This window comes from Clinocottus analis, unplaced genomic scaffold (assembly GCF_023055335.1).
Source record: "Clinocottus analis isolate CAN_PGR_092001 unplaced genomic scaffold, fCliAna1.0.p SCAF_19, whole genome shotgun sequence".
NCBI lineage: Eukaryota > Metazoa > Chordata > Actinopteri > Perciformes > Cottidae > Clinocottus > Clinocottus analis.
Window position 1 is genome coordinate 10,080,960 of NW_027175920.1, and position 20,385 is coordinate 10,101,344.

Sequence of the window (20,385 nt, forward strand, 5' to 3'; positions counted from 1 at the left end):
TTTATTGTCTGAACACAAACAAATAGTCATGGATGTAATACAGATGTTTTTTTATTCATTTTTAATCAGTAAAATGTACAGAAATACAATGCAGAGAGAAAATTTAAAAAATAGCCTCTTTTTCAGAAAAGTTGGATAACAAAAAACGTGACAAACGGTCCATATTTCTTTCACTGTCCACTTAATGTACAATCTTATATTCTCATAACTACTGTACTCTTTACAGTAAAAGTAGAAGCAAAAAGAACACACATTGAGGAAATAAATGCCACTTTTTGTTTTGATATAACAGCAGCATATGGTTTGGAAGGCACTGATTAATCAACAGGAAACATATAACGAAGACGGAATGATCGATAAGTAGAGTCTTGGATTGAGCTGCTTCTTTGTCCAGTTTATTAAACCATAAGCCAACACTTTATATACACACCTCGTTGCTCCAGCATGAGGCTGAATATCGTTACTTTCAAATGAAAGTATTGTGAATCCGACCAAGACGCACGCATTACCTGTGGTACGTGTAATGTTCAAAGAAACCTTCAACATTGGTCACAATTTAACATACCAAATATTATAATATATACATATCAAAGTAAAAGATAAATAACGACCCCAAAAAAAAAAAATCAGCACAGAAGACAAAAAAGCACGAACATTGAGGCAGACTCCACGAAGCGGGTGAAAAGGGACTCAAATACACAGACTTTAACACCTCCACGATGTCTAAACACTATAAAGAAAGGTATTGCATAGATTTACATACATTTTAACAGCAAACTTTTCAAAATAGTCCTGCCCAGAGACAAAAATAAGTTAATATTTACATGCACTTTGCTCTTTAATAAAAGTATTTGGGTTGTTTGTGGAGTACACGGTATCGAGAAAGAGAAACTGGTGCTCTTTGTCCATATCATGTCTGAAGGCAAGAGAGATTGTAAGGCAACAATATAATAGTCAACAGTATTCAAAGTTTTCTGCAGGTGTGCAATATTTGTTGAACTTGCTGTCCAATCATTGAATGAAAGTGTGTGTGTGTGTGTGTGTGCGTGTGTGTTATTTCGCCCCCTCATCCTCTGAGGCCTGTTTAATCTGCCGCGAGTGCACCATTGCCCCAGCCAGTAGCCGCTCCTCCAGGGCTACGTGCAGGTCGGAGCCCCCCAGCTCCAGCAGGGGCTCCAGCCTCGGCATCCCCCTGGACATCCCCGTCTCCTCTGAGGTCCCTCCGGCTTTTCTCGGTCCCAGTGCCCTTCGTCTCCGTCTTAGATCCATCTCTCCCCGGTCCCCGATCTTCTCGTGGGAGCCTTGGGGGTGAGCCTCGGCTTTGACGGCTCTGTCTTCCACACCTTCTCCGGGGTCCGCCTGAGCATCAGCTTTCTCTTTGAGGTCTCGTCCTCCTTTCTTCAAAGCTCCACCATCTTCTCTCTCAGGCCCCTGTGCAGCCTGTCTGTCTTCTATAGCTTGCCCCAGCCGGGCCTGCCTCTCCTGAGCCTCTCCTGTCTTTTTCTCTTTCTTTGCTCTCTCAAGTATTGCATTGTCTGTATTCTGAATCTCCCGCTGAAGTCTCTCTTCTGCAGCCTTTTCCTGTGCGAGTTTAGCCTTTGCGGCTCTCTCCATCTCCAGTTCCTGCTCTCTGGCCAGCGCTTCCTTCATCTCGCGATCACGCCGTTCTTTTTCCACTCTTGCCTGAACCTCTTTTTCTATCCGTTCTTTTTTAAGATTATCCATTTCCTTCTTTACCTCATCTAAGCCCACTTCATCCTCTTTAAGTTGAGCTACCTGATCATTTTGAGGTACTGGCTGGGGGTTATCAGATCTTTTCTTTACCAGTGGCACTCCCCTTGCACCGAGTTCACTCTGCTTACGGGATTCTCCTCCAAGTGCAACATAGTCATCTTCCTTGTAAGCTGCTTGAACAGCTCCATGAGGACTCCCAACCTCTGCATCCTTATGTCTGGCCTGTGCGTGATTCTGGTCCACGGCCTGAGGCTTTGCTGCTCCAACGCCAGCTCCAGCTCCAGCGCCAACGCCAGCTCCAACGCCAGCTCCAACGCCAGCTCCAACGCCAGCGCCAACGCCAGCGCCAACGCCAGCGCCAACTCCTGCTCCAACTCCTGCTCCAGCTCCTGCTCCAGCTCCTGCTCCAGCTCCTGCTCCAGCTCCTGCTCCAGCTCCAACTCCTGCTCCAACTCCTGCTCCAACTCCTGCTCCAACACCAACTGCATTGCCGACTCCAACGCCAACTCCAGCTCCTGCTCCAACTCCAGCTCCTGCTCCTGCTCCTGCTCCTGCTCCAACTCCTGCTCCAACTCCTGCTCCAACTCCTGCTCCAACTCCTGCTCCAACTCCTGCTCCAACTCCTGCTCCAACTCCTGCTCCAACTCCTGCTCCAACTCCTGCTCCAACTCCTGCTCCTGCTCCAACTCCTGCTCCTGCTCCAACTCCAACTCCAGCTCCAACTTTAGCCACAGCACCAGTGCCAACTCCAACTCCAGCTCCAGCCACAACTCCGGCTTTAGCACCAGTTCCAACTTGAGCACCAGCTTCAACGCCAGCTACAGCAGCTCCAGCCACAGCTGCCTCCTTGGGCTGCTTTTCGGCTGAGTCCAGGCCAGACTCTTTGGGCTTTGCTGCTCCACCGTCCATCCCCTCCTGGAGGCCTTTGTCTGCCTCACCGTCAGCAGCCCCTTTAATTATAAACATGTTTATTACACTTATGTTTCTTACATTGAACACAGCCACCTGTGATCTCAAGTGTCATATTAAGCATGAGGTGTGCACCCACCGGCAGGTATTTTCTGGTGGATTTCCTTGTGTTGCTCTTCTATAAAATCCAGTAGTTTTTCCTGCTGGTCAAGAAGTCTCTTCTGTTGCTCCTGCTGCTGCTTGATCACCTGCAGTAGCACTGCGTGGTCGAGCTGGCCTTCTGTAGGACAGAAAAGTTCAAATAAAATAAGCCACAAACTGTTCGCAGAACATTGCATTAGTTAATAAGCTTAGTTAGACTGATGTAGGACCAGTCTCTAGGTGAGAGGGGAGGGGAAATATTCCACTATGGTTTAGTACAGTCTCCTTGATCCATTCAAACAGACATCTCTAGATTGTAGTCTTAAACATAAACGGAAATGGGAAGCTGTGGACGCACACAAACTATGTTAGGGGGGAAAGATACACTGGCGCATTTAGTCATATGATAAAAATGCATCTTACAATATGCATTGTACATCTAAAATGAAAATTTGAGCGACAGACAGATAAACAGAAGAGGCAAGAGGGAATTCATACCTGCAACCAGCTTTTTTATCACTGTGATAGGAGTCCGGCAGAGAAAGACAGAAAAAAAGGGTAAAGATGGAGAAGGACAGAGAGACAGAAGGCAAAAGTAAACAGAACAAGAAAGTCAACAAAAGCCAAAAAAAAGACTGTGTGGTGCATACAGCAAGGTCAAGAAATAGGAGAAGGAAATAGATTTGAATATTTCTGAATGCGTTTTGTATTTTATGTACGGGCACAATAAGAAAGTACAGATCACAAAGATTAGATTATACAAAATAAAACCAGCCAAGTGAAATATGAAAAAGAGAGGCAGGGACATGAACATGCAGCAGGCCACAGCAAATAATGTACAGATTGTTACAACACAGTCACTTTAATTATTTTATGCTTTACTTGTTTTATTCCCCGTGTCCTCTTTCCTGCAACCTGTCTCAATCGATTGTATTTTAGTTATCACATTTTCAAAACCTTTTAAAGTACTTGTAACTTCTAGTAACGTAGGGAGGTCATGTTTGTTTGCTGCATGATTGTTGGTCATACATCTCTAAAAAATAGCAGGACAAAATGGATTCAAGCAGCTGTATTTTAGATTACATCCAATCTATTGTAAAAAAAACAACAATAAATGGATCACCAAATGATACATTTGTGATTAACTTGTGTTAAATTGCTGATAAGTAAGTGACCCAATACTATTAACTCTATGCCCCTGGATGTTTTCTACTCCACTCACCTTCCATTTTCTCATCTGCTGTGTCTTTACTGTCTGCAGCCGGAGCCACGTCTCCATCAGCATGAGGCTCTACTTCAGGAACTGGAGCTGAAGGACAACCAAAAATCACCAAGTCAATGTTGTGTTTTCTGACCAATGTTTTACCATACAAGGGTTAGGGTTAGGTTAATGCTCACGTTTCCCTGCAGCATCTGGGGCTTTGCCCACTTGATCGCCCATCTCAGCTCCATTCCCTGCAAGAGGATCCTTCACCGGACCGGGGTTCTTAACTTCCTCTAGCGGGGAACCGTCCTGCTTTTTGTCTGCCTCTGCACCGGGCTTCTCCACCACTTCATTTGACCGGACTTCACCTCCACCCAAATCCACCTCCTCTTTCCCCACAACAGCCACAACAGGCTTTGCTTTCTCTTCAACATTGTTGTCCTTTTTGTCCTGTACCACCACCACAGCGTTCCCTAAACCTTGCTCTTCATTCTTTTTAGGTTCCTCAGGCTGTTTCTTGTCTTCCTGCAGCTCTGCGTTGTTCTTTCTTTTGTCCACCACGACCTCGTCGTGAGGGATGGGTGGTTCATGCCGATGGGCCTCGCCCTCTGGCACAGCAACACCTGGGAAAACAAAACAAAACATTGCTTATACTCAACCGGTCAAAATCCAGTGAAGATTCCAGCACGGGTCCAGTTTTCCTACCAGCACCAGGACGGTCCAACTGCATCTCTTCCTCCTTCTTCCTCTCTGGTACTTCTACTGGTCCTTTAATCTGGGGTTGCTCAGGCGGGTCCCGGTCTACTGGTTGCACATTCTCCACAGCCGGAAGGTCAGGTTTTTCTATCTCCACTGGCTTCTTGTTTGGAGGATTTTCTACATGCAGACACACAAAAACACAATCTGTTACAAGCCACTGCTACTAAATATCCCTCTATCAAAAGGGCACAGATCCCATAGTCAAACCGTGTTCCTTGTTCGGCAACATGTGTAAATCTGTTCTTTAGTAATAGATTTATACAGCCATAAAAAGTTTTTTTATGCAAGAATATGTTTTACTCTTGTTTAATACCGCTGCTGCTGGTGAGCTTTTTATTTGCTTTTACTGCATTTTCTCAAACAGTCAGTATATAGCTAGTCTAAAAAATACGAGACACATTACTGCGACTAAATTAAGAAAACATAAATTTGATACCTCATTTTCTCCACTGTTTTCTCTCGTCTGAGAAAAGTAAAATAACGGTCTTCCAGTGCATTACTATTTAACACCTGCCCTGACATGCACTCTTTATTTTCTTGTGCCGTTGTGTTTATTACACACATTAACGACTGGCATTAAAATAAATGAACACCTCCGGTATATCTCGCATGAACTGTGCGTACTGATGCTCTCAGATGTGATTGAATTCAAGCCGACTAGTAGATCCACTAGGTGGCAGCAAGCACTGGCAACGACAAAACTAACACAGCTGGTGGGGTTTAATAATTGAGCAAGAAGAAAAGGGAGGGAGGTGAATTAACATTGAAAGTGACAAACAGGAAACAGGTGTAAAGGTTAGACCACATGTGTTTTCCCTCCAGTCAAAATGCGAGGAAAGAATGCAGTAAAATCAAACTAGAAAGAATCACAAACATGGAGAAAGAAGGTCCTTCCTGGTGCCGGTGAACAGGTTAGAAACGCGGAAACTAAAAGCCCCTCCTGCTTCAACCGAAACTGAGGACATTAACTCAAAAGGTTCCTCTATGGCTCGTCTCCATTTGTTTCGTCTGCACCCCTCTACCCTCCCCAAACCCATATCACCTTCTTCCCTTTATACAGCCAGAGCTTGCAGGCATTTTCTAGCTGCCACAAGAGATGTGGGGGAAATGGAGGTGTAGACAATGTATTTTGGGGGGAGGAGGTGGCAGGAGAAATGAACAGAGGTAGAGGGGTGGAGAGAAATTACTGGAGTTTGAAGGGCATCACTCTCGCTCCATCAATGTCAAGCACTCAGCGCTGCTCTCAGATATTATCAAGAGGTTATCTCCTCGCCCTGCCTGTCTGTCTATCAGTCACTGTCTGTCTCCATCTTTTCTTCTCACAGAGATGAAAGAAACGCTTTCTTTTTGCTGTGGCTTTGTGCTTTTGTTTTAGTCTCACTGGCCCTTGGCCACAAGCTCTTATTTTCTTTACGTTGCCGTTTTAGGGCGCTGTAGTCCACGACTTTGAAAATAAAACAAGAAATAAATGTCCCTCTAGTGCCGCTGGAGCTTTTTGCATGAAATAATTACAGATAACCCTGGCTCCGGTACCTTCAGGTAAATGTTTCCATGGTTAATTAGTAAAGCACTTTCTTCTATTGTCCATCCAGTCGATAAGTTTTAGCCTTTAGCCAATGTCATGATCTTTACCGTGCAGTTTAGGAAGGTCCGGTAGCGGCGAGTCGTTTTTGACAGGTGCTGCAGGGAGAGGAACCCGGACCTTGCGGGTGCTTGTGGCCGAAATTGAGAGGGTGGTAAAGGTGCTGACCAGCAGGATGCCCAGACCCACGCAGAGCACCAGCTAAAAGGACAGAGAGAAAGAGGAGAAGCGCAGCAGGTCAGTGAATAACACATTTTCCCTGAACAAATGATAAGGAAAGTGGTTATTCTGACTGTGTAACCTGTGAAATGAAGCTGCTCTTCTGGATCTTCTTGTAGATGAGCGCAGGGCATATGAAGCAGATGAGGCTGCCCATAGTGGCTCCAGTCAGACCCAGAATGGTTTCCACTTAAGAGAGAAAAGGAAAAGAAGAACACAGGGGTCATCTTGTCGTCCTGGAGTGACTCCCAGGAGCGATTCTGCAGTTGTTAAGGTGTACGTGGCAGTAATGAATAAATTACCTCAAATAAATGGCTAAAATCTTTAGTTTACAGTAATGAATAGAGAGCTAAATAGTTTTAAAAAAGTAATAGATATATGGTTTAAAGCATTAGGTACGGTAATGGATAAACAGTTTAAATTATTAATCCAAATTATTGCGTCAACTCTCAAAGTATGAAAATAATATAACAATCATCACTTTTCATGGTGTTAATTATCATCCACATTAAAATCAATTGAGATAAACGCACTTTGAAAGTGACAGGCGACGTGTCACTGAAGAGATACTTGAGCTCATCTAATAGGGATGTTAACATTCGTCAGAAATCTCCGGGCGCTGCTGCTGCAGAGCGCACTGGGCCAATCATGGCACCGACAACGCCAGAGGTGAGGGGTTTGGGTACCGCTCCATATCTCTGTTGCTACACAGCTCGAAGCTATTCCCCATATCGATGCTCTTTATCACTAGCTCCATTCATACCTGCCTCCGCCATTCATAACCGGCACCCGCCCAGCCGCAGGCTCCCAGTCATGGCACCCTGCTCTTGGCAAAGGAAAACCCTGGCCCCACCCGTCTCTGGCTGGGCGGCGGGCCTGAAAAACCCATCGTTCATCCAGAGGACGGACACCATATTGTCTCCCTCAGATTTAGTGTCCATTCTCCCCAGGGTTCTTACCTCCCTTCTTCTCAGTCTATTAGTCTGATTAGATACACAAAGGGCCAGCCAAACCCACTGTGTGTGTGTGTGTGTGTGTGTGTGTGTGTATGTGTGTTTGTGTGTGTGTGTGTCTGTCTACCCAATCAAAAGTTTAACAAACAGCCTCCATATAAAAGGATGAATAAAACATAAACTCATTCTAACCTTTACATCTCAACCATTTTGGAGCCGTTTGTGAGCGCGACGGAAAGACTCAAAGAACCTGACAGAGAGCCAATATTGGTGTGTACATATATGTGTGTGTGTGTGTGTGTGTGTGTTTGTGTGTGTGTCAGAGAGAGAGAGACAGAAAGAGAGAGTAAGTCTGGGAGAATAATAGCCCTATCTTCCTGTCTGCCCGTCTAAAAGATAAAAGTTAGGGCCCTGATTTAAGGACTGTGTTAGAGTGTGACAGTCACTGACTCGTAAAGTCACATTCACACACGTCGTAAAGCTCCCCGGCTACTCCGCCCACACAAAGGAACACATGCACCTTGAAGACCTCCAGTCAGCAAGCTGTACACATAGGCAGACACACACATACGATTTCAATCCAAGCCTGATTGTTCTCACTCACTCACACAAACCTACACGCGCGCACACACACACACACACACACACACACACACACACACACACACACACACACACACACACACACACACACACACACACACACACACACACACACACACACACACACACACACACACACACACACACACGATGTACCATTGGGGATGAGAATGCCTCCCAGCATGGTGCCGAAAACAATGCAGAGGGTGATCATCTTAAAGCGCAGGGGAGGCATGTATCCCCCGGAAGCAAACGTCCCATCCTTCTGCTGCAAGACGAAAACAAAGAGTGAGAAAGACAAAAAAATATAAAGAAATCTCACACGTTTATAATTTGATTGGGTTTTATTTTTGGGGGTAGCTTGTTCTTCTTGGTGTTTCTGTTACATTCAGTCAAGCGCTGCGTCCCCACCAATCCTTGTGTGGGATATTACTTATTCCTCATCATCAGATTACCAACAGCCAGTTCTACTGGTCTGGTTTCCATCAAGACCTCAAGCAGGACTTCCTTTCTGCTGCAGAGCCAATAGATGTTTCCTACAGTGCAGTTTGAAACACTACAAAAACCTTCAATAATGCATATGCTGCGCGTATTTCTAAACCACAACAGGAACGGTGCGTGTCAAAAGAATTTTAGAAGTCACGACGTGTTCATACGCCTTTAATGTTTGATTACGATATTAATTGAATTGACGTCACGTTAGAGTTGCACAGCAGGTGTTTCCAGGGGACTCCTTTTATACGGAGCAACACGTTTCTGTTTTCATTCATTGTCAAACTGCATTACAGAGAGGAACTGTATTATTGCACAATAATGTATTTAATTAGAAAGGAACAAGAACATAGAAGAGGTTAGGCTCTACGGTATGTTTAATTCAGCAAACCCCTACTGGAAGGGGGGCTGTATACACACATCACATTCTAACAGTAGAAAGAGTTGTAGTAGTGGTAGTAGTACTAGTAGTACTAGTAGTAGTAGCATTCAAACTCACCTGCTGCTCAAACAGCATGGTGTTGATGGCCTGGCGACAGGGCAGGATCATCATGGGGAATCCTACGGCCACAGACATCATGAAGCCCACACGGATCATCTCGGTCACCAGGTTAGACGGGAAGTTCATCAGCACGTTGCCGGCAATGTTCTCAGTGAAACTGACGTAGCCGAAGAAACCCACCTGGTTCAGAGAAGTTGAGGGAACCAAACACAGCGGGGGAGGAACGCAAAAAGATGGACGCATAAAGGTGTGGAACACTAAGACAAAATGGTAGCTGACAGCATTCAATAACTTTTCAGGCACTGATTTGAAGGCATTGGATTAGGACGAGTAGACTACCCCGTATTAATGTCGTGAAGTCAATACGTTTCTACGCAACAGCGGCATCTGGGGCAAGTATAGCCCGTGTAAATGCGGCGGCGGCTTCCACTCACGGTGATGTAGAAGACGGTGACTACGTTGAGGCTCGAGGTGAAGATGGTGCTCATGCGTTTGACGGACGGCTCGTCCAGGCTGTCGTAAGTCGGCAGCACCTGCCTGTGAGAGAGAAGCAGTCCAACAACAACACACTCGGCTTTCTGCGGGACATAAAGACCACACGAGTACTGCTCTTGTGCATTCACGTGCTGTCCAGATTATCAGATGTACAACTTTCAGCTTTGGGAAGTGGCACTGCTGAGAGATGTCGCATGAATGTTACATTAATGGGGACGGCTCTGGAGGTTTCTCTAATGAGCAGCCATATGGAGGCCCATTTGTGCCATTTAATAATAAAATGATGTATGTCTTTTTCTCATGTCTTTGTCAGCATCCAACTTATTTGTGTTCGTTTAGTCCATCAAAGTTATAACACCATTGGACAGTCATCAGTAAACACATGTAATTAAGTTGTGTATTGTCTACTAAGATGTAGTCTGCATTGTTTATTGATTGTAGATCACTGCCAACATCTGCAAAACTTGATCTCAGAATTTCTTTTCACAAGTCAAACAAGCAAACCACAAAACTATGTATAGCTTATAAAAGGTATTATTTTTTAAATAAAATATTCCAGTGGCTTATCTGCAGTGTTCACATCCCAACCTGATGGTGAAACAAATACCTAAAAATATATGATATATTCCTACTTGGATTGAATGTCATATTAACTTACATTACATTAATTATACCCTTAATTGTTTATTTGTCCCGTTATTTATGAATTGATTATTACTTGCAATAGTGGACCCAAACTCCAACAGTCAGATGTATTTTAGATGCTTGTAAGCCCGCACATCAATATAAAAAAGGTGAGAACATCTGAGATGCACATGAATGCAACAATATATTTTTGGCATGTGCAGGATTTTCTTTTCTTTTTAAATCAATTAACTAACAATTCATGTTTACAAATTACAGTAGATGAAAGTAATGTCCTGGCAGTGGGGGTGGAGTAAGTAGGAAGTGTTTGTCTATATTCGAGTGTGTGAGTGTGTGAGACACAGAATGGGTGACAGTAGTGAAGGCTGGCTGTGGTTACACCTGAGACTGCGTCTCCCTCTGTCATTTTCGGTTCTGTGCTATCAGCGAGCGTGGCGGCGTAGAGGGAACCATCGGCACATTAACCAGGGAATTTACAGGCGTTATATATAACAGCGAGTGCCTGGCAGGTTTTAGAGCATTATAAACTTTCCTGGCAGACTCTTTGTGCTCACCTCCTCTCTTTCTCCATCTCCCTCATATATGTGTGAAAGGCAGAAACGAGAGGGAAGAAACGAAAGAGAGAGAGAGAGAGAGAGAGCGAAACCACAACTTTCTCTTATCCTCTCCTTGCCTGTCTCTCTTTCGCACAGTTTTATGAGCAAGCACTGTCCTGTGGCACTTTTTCTCGATGCTTGTTTAATCCGAAAACCAGTAAATCTCATAGCCAAGGTTAAAGAAAACGACATACTGTAAGCTAAACATCTAATGTTCACTCAATAGTCCTGACTCAGAGGATAACGTGCTTCTGCTTTAACGCTGCCCTTAAATGGAGGCAATATGACAGAGGAAGTCTGAAGAGTGAACGTGGTGAGATGTGTGTGTGTGTTGGGAGGGCTCGGGTGTGCGCTGTAGATAATATCATTTGCTTGAAGTTGAAAGCCTGCCCACAGTAGCATCACAGAGGGCCATTTTCGCTGCACATGTTTTTCTCATGTTCCTCCATTATGAGCTAACTGCTCCTCGCCATTTAAGCGCGCAGCCAAAAAAACAACAGGGCCGGCCCCGCCATAATGGTGATGTTAAGTAATGTTTTAGCTGGAAGTAAGCACGTTTCATGAATGTAATAAAAATCCAATGTGCTGAGAGCTGTTTAATCAGCCTGTGAATACATCAGTGTGTGTCTGCAAGATGGCGGCAGTCCAATGCGTTGATTAGTGGTTTGGCTTTAGCCGCCTGCCGCCTCACGGAGCCCTTGCTTTGCGTGGCCTGACCACAGGCCAAGAAATCACCCTGCCAAATATCACTCAGCACAGCTAGTGGGAGCCGACGCACAAAACACACATGCATAAACACACACAATCGCACACTTTCTTCTTTCTTCTTACATGCGCACACCTCACTCGCTAATGAACGCGTCCGCCATACCATAATGTCACGTCGGCTTTGTGGGATTGCATTAATTAAAGTCTCATTTGAGTCTCATGGCAACGGTCACCCATTCCTGCCACTTACCCGACTCTCCCTCACACAAACAAACCCATACAGCAGCACCACCCAAACATCTGGCCCTAATGACTTCCACAATAACACTCCCTGCACCCTCCCCCCAGCACTGCATTCAAATGAGAGATAAGACTTTGTACACCCAGATCCCATTAGACCTCCACATTACCCTTCGCCAGCTCAACTCACCGCAAACCCACAGCAAGCGCTAAAGCAAAGAGGACAGGACAAAAGAGGCAGTGACAGAGCATGCAGATGAGTGAAAATGGAGAAATAAATGAGTGTGGTGGCTCAGAGAAGCTCTGATGAAGCTGTAAGAGGTGACATGTCGTGGTGTGATCTCTGCAGTCACCGCGAGGAAAGTTAATGCAATGCAAAGATTGGCGTGAAATACCATCTTAATGTACAGTAATTGCCAGACTATTTAGACCAGCATATACATTTTTTGAGACAATTTTATAGTTTCAGGTTAGAAAATCTGATTGGAATATGGACAAAGTCTTCCTTTTTGTGTCTAAATGTTCAAACTATCATTGTAGCTTTTGTGACACAGCAAAGTCACTTGACAACTGAACACGGACCTCATGTTCATATTACAAAGGGCAGCGCTAACAGTGGAGCAGAAACTCATGAGCTGACAGTGAAAAGCACATGAGCAACAATAAGCAGCCTCCCTTCACGACCAGCAATTCCTCAACAACCACCTCTTCTCCACCACGCGTGTGTGTGTCTCTTTCCATGACAAACTCACCCAAAACCCTCCACTCTGGCTTACAGCAATGATGTAAGTGCGCATGCATTAACTAAAATGTTTGCTCAATTTCTACATGCAGCTATGAAGAAGTCACTGTGCCTCTGCTGGAGTCAGACAGTGGAAAAGCCCCCATTTGAGCATCTATCTCCCCCCACCCTTGTTTGACATTAGTTTCATTACATGGTCCTGTGCCGGGTGGGGAGGTGGGGGGCAGGAGGAGTACTTACGACTGACAGGCGAAGGCCATCCCACAGATGGGGAGACAGCGAAACACACCCTCCCAGCGCACCACATTGACCTGCCCTAGCCACCAGCCGCTGAGCAGCCCATGTTTGAACGAGGACAGCACCACCTGAAGGGAAGGAGGGGGAGGGGGAGGGGGTTACGGCCCGAACCAAATGAAGATGGGGATGGGAGCACGAGGAAGAGGAGGGGGGCTGCACCCATGCTGGTGGCTCAGACAGATAATGAAGGTAATCAATGAGGAGAGAAAACCAGAGAAAATGAAGAAAGGGAAACAACGAAGGGACATGACAAGAATCCCCATGCTGGACATAAAACCTGTCGTAGCTGAAAAAAAATTGAACAACGGCGGTGATATGTAATGAAATAAAGTGAAATCATGAATTTGATCAAAATAAAAAGAGTTAGGAAAGGGTGATCGAGACCCAAAAAACAAGCCCCACAGGTTTTCGATCAGCATGTGTTTCTTACGTCTTGCTCCTTTAATTACCTGACGAAGTCCCAAAGGACTGCCGATCCCTCCATAACCCTCCAGCCTCCCACACCCAGACTGCTGTCCCTGGTTGTGGGGCGGTGGAGGGGAGGGCAGCGAAGATGAAACTTTCAGCTTAGTACGTTACACTTCTCTGCCTCACTACAACTGCCACCAAGAACACACACACACACACATACACACACACACAGACACACTCACAGAGCTCAAACGGCTCAGACCAAACCCGAATTAAAAGGTGAGAAATGGGGGTGACTGAGAGGAGTGGGCGGGAAGGTTCGGGATGGGGGTTCAGGGAGCATCAGGATGCTGGGGAGACATCTGGCTTCCCTCACTCTCCAACCCCCACCAACTGCCATTACGGTGGTGTTATTGCGGGGGTGGTTTCCTTGGTTTACTTACGGGTGACAGCAGAAGGTTGTGGCGATAATGGGCAGGCACTGAATGACGCCCTTCAAGCGCCACAGGTGAACCCGCTCCACCCAGGAGCCTGAGATAAAGCCGTAGCGCAGGGACGACAACACTATCTACAGCAACAGCAGCAGAAACAGCAGTGGGAAAGAGGGGAGCAAACAAAGGGTGCAGAGGAGGTAGTCGAGGGGAGTGAGGGAGAGCAGACGGACACGAGGTAAACAGGAGGAGGAGAAAGAAGTGAAGGGGTGCAATGAGCAGAAATGAAAAACGAAGGGTAGGATGAAAGGAGGGAGGGAAGGAGATACATCACTGTTAGAGGGTTAGGGATCTGGACTGGGCCGGGCCTGGATTTAAAGCCAGACACACACCACACCGCTGCTCCGGGTTATCCCCACACTACGACCTACGCGTCACATCACACGAAGAGGCTGTAAACAGCAGTCAGAAGTCTGTGGAAGCAGCAATACGGGTCAGTAGAACAGAACCACACACACAAACTCGGTGTGTGCATTTAAAGAGTAAACAAGCTGAATCTCATGAGGCAGAAAACTCCTGCTGGACTGTCGCTGGACTCAAACGTTTTAGTATGTTGCACCTCTGAGCGCACTCAAACCTATGAAGCATGAACCCATCAGAGCCGTGTGCTTTGTGCCGCTCAACAATGAATGCAAACAGTGGAGCATTGGACGTCCGATTGGAAAGCGATAGACCAGTTGCTACTTGAGAGGCAAACGAGTGCAGTGCATTGGCTTTGATAATCGTGTGAATACTGATAGTTAGTGTTTTAATATGTACGAATGGCTGTTTACAATAAACTAAATGTGTATGGTTATTATATGTTTATTATAAACCGTCTCCTGCTTGGACATTACTGGTGAGACTGTAGCCAGAAGTGCAGCATGATTCAAATGTTTTGTCAAATGACACAAATCCAACATCAACAAAGGGTTGAGGCAAGACTATACGTCAAAAATGTTGACTCATGATAGTCCTCAAACTTGAATCTTCTCATTTTCTTAGCTTCCCCAAGGCGCTGTGTCCATATAGTCATTAACATTAGTATTAACTTAATACTTAATTGCACAATGCTGATTGACTGGGACAGACATGGATGTACAAATAGGAATGTTGTGCTGACTTAAGATCACAGAATAAAAGTATTTCCTAAAAGAGTGCAAGTCATTTGACATACATGCATACAGCATTGACTGGGCAAGAAAAATAAGTCTGAAATATTTCAAATGTGTTTGATATATTTATATCTGGAAACAAATGAGCAAATAAAGAAAGATAATTCCCTTAAGTTGCAACGATTTGTGATTTAGTGGAGTTGACTATGTGACCTCCATTTACTTTGCACTTACAGTGCTTTAAATGTCTCTAGTGCCCATTTCCACGTGGTGTCTCTCTCCCAGGGGACGGACTTTGTTCAGCCAATAAAGAGCGGCGCAGCAATTGTTTTCTGCCTGATGTGATTTAGTGTGATGTTGCTCTTTAAAAAAGAGGAGCAAGAAAATATTGCGTGGGTGAAGAAGACAAAGTTCTGTGCATGGAGCGGATAAGAAGGAATTAACATGGAATACAATGGAATAACATTTAGCCAAACAATAATCTGAAAATCAAATGAGTTTTAAGTTCAAACAGAGAGCAAGGTCATTGAACTGTGTTGCAGGATACAAATGCATGTATAGTATTTATATGTACAACTACATCCTTGGGGAAGAAGACTGCAACAAAGAGCACACTGGCTTCAGAATCAACTCTAGTAATTTAGGAAAACAAAAAGCATCAACAAAATTCCAGTAGTTGTTTGACATTATAAAAAATAATTAAATAAAATGTAATGTTCAAAAGGCAGTTACAAAAACTGCCCTCCCAAAGCAAAGCCAAAGTGCTTCCATTGCAGCCTGTTCACATGCAGCTGTCTGTGTGTTGGAGGGCTCACCGTGAACATGAAGAAGGTGTAGAACATGAGAGCCATTGCGGAGAAGGACTGGATGGAGGACATCATGTTCCTCTGCAGACTCAGAGGGAGGACGATGAACAAAGACACGGCGAACAGCAGCAGCACGCGGAAAATGCCCGTCACCTTGAGAGGACAGTGTGACACGACAACGCAACATAGTAACTCAATGAATCCTATTATTCCAACATTCATTCAACAGTTATTTGCTGTTTTGTGTTTCTTAGGATTGAACTGAAGTCTCTGAGCAGTGGATGAGAAACATATGTTCAAAGATTAAGAGATGAATAAAGAAAATAATGATTTCAAACCTGCAAACCTAACAGCTGAGCGAAGAAATTTGAGCCCAGATCGGCGATCACAACGTAGAAGGCAATACAGGTCCCCAACATCAAACCGATCATACTACAGCGGCAGATGGAGAGAGAAGACAGGGGCAATCTAGGTTAAAATAAATCCACTTAATTTGTATAGATTTATGATAATTATTCATGGAAGATGAAGCGATAATATACGTTTCAAATGCAGCATAATGCGTGCAGTGAATTAATAGTAAGACTTGCCTCATCTCCACCACAGTCTTCCCTGGTTTCCCGTAAGCATGGAAAGCTGCAGAGAAGGTAGTGACGTCAGTGTGAACAACGTGCGGACAAACAGGTGGCAGCGTCGGGAAAAATCATTGGAAAGTGGTAATTTTCTGTTGCTGGTACAATTTAAATCGGTCTGCTCCGTCATGGTGGCCATCGCTGCTACTGCTAACTGACGGGAATGAATACAAAATGGAAAATTCACCACTATTTAAACTCACCCAGACCCGCATAGGTTCGTCTTTTGGTGCTGCTCGCTGTGTTGACAAGGAACATGCAAGACTTGTGGGTCATCCACGAACAGAAGAACAACAGGAGAGTTCCCAGTACTATCCCACACTATAAGAGAGGAAAGGACACTGAAATATGGACATCTTACTTCATAACAAATAGCTAAATAATATCCTCTATGAAATCATACAAGCACTTTTTTCTGTTTTTAGTAAAGTTTCTTGGCTAGGATTCAAACTGGAATTCTGCTATACCATCTTCACTGCATTTAATCCTTAAAAATAATTGCAACATCAGTCCAAATAGAAAACATATTTGACAGATTTATATTAAGTAGACTAAAACATGAAGCTCTATCGAAAGTAAAAAAGAATAATGATTCTTCAAGATGCAACAAAAAAATAGATAGCGTCTCTGTGTAGAGGATATCTGCAACATTATTATTGAGAATTGACACCACTTTAATCCACCCATGAGTGTTTAACAAATCAGTTTAATCTATGACAGGAGCAATAGGCTTCCAGAGTGTGGCAGTAATAAAACACCACGGAAGAGTCATCTATGACATTAAATGGAGCTATTTAGAATAGCCGTTATTTAGGAGGGAGCATTTTTTTTATACGGTACGCCATTCTGGTGACATTTTACTTTGTCTGTCTCGCCATTTTCTTTGTAATTTTGGGGAAGATCTGGCCTGTCAAAAAGCTGCCACACCCACCCTTATCTTCTTTAGTTTATTCTGTGCATTAATACTCACAAATACTGCACAAATGTTGAACTTGCATAGTACTTTTATACACTTTGCTCAAAACAAACCCAGAGAGGCAGTAAGGAGGCAGAAATGCTTTATGGCAAATAGTTTCCTCAGATCGTACTGTGATAACAATGATACCACATTCATTTAATTTATGACGATGATCATGTAACTTTATAAACTCCTTCCTCTTTTAGCTTTGTTTTCCACAGTGAGGTCAGAGGGTAACTTTTGGTTCTGAAGTAGTTTTTGAAGGGTGTTACAGCTGCGATCACAGCTGTAACTATACAGCTTGCATAGTGAGTAAAACCACGGACTGCCACTGATTATATATATATATATATATATATATATATATATATATATATATATATATATATATATATATATATGTGTGTGTGTGTGTGTGTGTGTGTGTGTGTTCAAGTATGTATTAAAGTATGCAATGTATTGCATTACCTACATGTTAAACCAACAATAATAATAGCCCGAATTAATATAACCGACATCGTCCTTCGGCATAATTACTTTACCTTATGGAGGCCATATACCGGCACTTAAAGTAAGTAAATATAAAAGGTATCGTATCGGTCCACGGTCGTGTTGTTGACAGGTTGACAACCTGTGCACAACCCACCTGTTTGAAGCAGAAGGGCATGGTGAGCACGCTGACTCCCACGATACTGTTCACCACGTTCATGATGAAACCCCAGTTAGACGCCGTCATTCTGACCGCGTAGTGGGGGGTCCTCTCGGTGAGAAATGTCAAACAAACGGGGTCCAAAGCGGGCACTCGGGACTAAATTCCGGATGTGTGTTTCTGACCCTTCCGCCGATCAATGACGTGGCGCTGCAGAAGCAAACACACAGAGACGCCCGAGTTACACGTTTGACACTTTGAATCTATTCAGGCTTTGTTAAATACACACTAGTACGGCGATTAAATACACATAATGAAGACAAATGAAGACCTGAGTGCATAAAGACCAGAGCCTTTATAGTAAGCTGCCGTTACTCGTTAACGTCAGTAGTTTTATTAGTTAGTTAGCTGAACTAACTCACGTGTATCTGCGTCCGCGGCGGAGCTCTTCCGTTTACGTCATCATAAATAGTTTCCTCACGTCAAACGGCCATTTATCGTTGAAAAAAATGCGTTTTCGTGAGTGTGTGTAAGCAACAGGTTAACGTGAACTCTGTTCAAAACAGACAAATTCAGTTTTTTTTTTCTTCCCCAGCGCGCGTCTCCAGGAAGTAGAGATTACAGTCGAGGAAGTGAGAGAGACAACACGTTTCATCGCTGTAGAAACGCTCGGGCGCCCACTAGTGGTCACTTCGTGTCACGACCATAATTGGTATTTTGACCATACTGTTTTCCTCGCGTTTTTCCTTTTCCTCCGGCGGCGAAACACATGGTTAATCTTTTCTGAAAAGGTTATGTTGTCGTGCACTTTATCTGAGCCTTATTTAAAATCGACTACAATACACTTTACAGGGATTTATTTTTTTTATCAAGGTTGAAATACGAACCAATGAATGCAGAGCTACTTTAATTTACAAAAAGTCAGGTGACTGTAGGAGCTTGTTCACCGGCAAGTGGAAGTTTTAAGATTAGTTGCTAACTAACAGATTGTGATACAAAATAAAAAATAATAACATGGTTAAACGACAGTGGGGCAGTGGAGCAGGCCCAAAAAAGGAAGAAAAAAGACAGAGACAATGTAGTGCGGAAAAATACAACTTTTTCTTTCTTTTTTTTCTTCTTTTTTTTACCAAAATCAGCTCGTGAGCAAAGAGCCTGACCTGGGTGGTGCTGACGTTGACAGAAGAGGACAATAATGCAGATGTCCTACTTCTGAACTCGTCCAGCATTCAACAGGATCCGGGCATGAGGACCAGAACTGTAACAGCCCATCTCAAGTTGAGGCCCAAAGGCCCACCACCGCAAAGGCCCAGTCTGACCCCAAAGCAGAGACCAGGTGGCGGGTTAGGCACCAGGTTAGTTTATAATTGTTTTAACCTTTCACCCAACACAGTACGTTTAGCTGATAAGTTCAACAGTTTATTCCCTATGAATGTTTAAACCTTAAAAGCTGGATAAATCCATTGGAGATCTGAAAAGTTGTTGTCCATTTTAATTTGGAAAGCCACGTGTTTACATTCTGAACATCACCCAGATATGTTAGAGGTTCAACTTCAATATATACCGCTCTACTCTGAGCACAATAGGATACTCACTGACTGTGAAAAAGGGAATAATAATCCTGGTGGGGCAGTATGAGCTTGTTTATGCCATCAAGCTACTCACAAGGCTTTCATATTGTTGACACTGGCACAGGAATGTGTTGTTGTAATCATGTGGTGTAAATCCTGTATGAAAGCAGATATCTACAGGTCTTGATATTGCCCTTGAGGTTGTGATCATAGGCTGGAGCCTAATAACAGCAATGTTATAACAACAACAACTTTGGTGGCATAGGAGCTCCTCCTCCTCATCCAACTCTTCCATAATTATGTTTTCCAGCCATGAATGTTGGGCCTAACTTGTATGGAACCATTGAATCACATCTATAAAAAAAATCAAAGACCGCCTGACAAAATGATCTGAATACCGCGGGTCCAAATTACACAGAATTAAATGCTGAGTGGAATCTGCTGGTGTATAAAAGCTGCTGTGTGCACAGACCTCATGCAGCCGCACAATAATGTATCAGGTCTTAATCCATACTTGATTTCCCCTCTAAACCTTATAGATAAGCTTATTTAAATATAATTGATAAAGGCCCAAAGTGGTCAAAGTATCAAATATTCAGATCGATCTTGTGGTCCTTTCAAGGGGTCTGAACTCTAAATTGGGAACAGCTGGACAAATCTCTTCAATCTAATAATGTCATATATAATAAAACAGTCACATGGACCATCTTTCTGCAGCATGAGTGCTTTTATTTATGATACTTTAAGCAAGTTGCTTAAAATACTTCTGCGCTTTTGCTTGAGGATACCGAATGAAGGACTTTTACATGTAATTGAATATTTCAAAAACACATGTTGTGTTGCTATTTTTACTTGACTGAAGGACCTGACAAGTTCTTCCACCACTGACGAGCTCTGTAATCATAACAACACCAACAGACTTGCATGAATCCTGTTTTTCCAGATGCCGCAG

General features: G+C 43.9%; 1 protein-coding gene across 1 annotated transcript; it reads right to left on the reverse strand.

The window, feature by feature from the left end:
* Positions 1–33: 33 nt before the first annotated feature.
* On the reverse strand, positions 34–18,465 carry slc38a10 (solute carrier family 38 member 10). The gene is made up of 18 exons (XM_068582573.1): positions 18,285–18,465; positions 17,860–18,072; positions 16,459–16,576; positions 16,214–16,259; positions 15,962–16,055; positions 15,633–15,776; positions 12,765–12,889; positions 9,533–9,635; positions 9,096–9,278; positions 8,261–8,372; positions 6,631–6,737; positions 6,380–6,530; positions 4,694–4,864; positions 4,183–4,611; positions 4,007–4,093; positions 3,283–3,303; positions 2,783–2,923; positions 34–2,684 (listed from the first exon to the last, which is right to left on the reverse strand). Exons 2-18 carry the CDS (start codon positions 17,947–17,949, stop codon positions 1,054–1,056), a joined length of 3,753 nt encoding a protein of 1,250 aa, XP_068438674.1. The 5' UTR covers positions 17,950–18,072; positions 18,285–18,465; the 3' UTR covers positions 34–1,053.
* Positions 18,466–20,385: the final 1,920 nt, after the last annotated feature.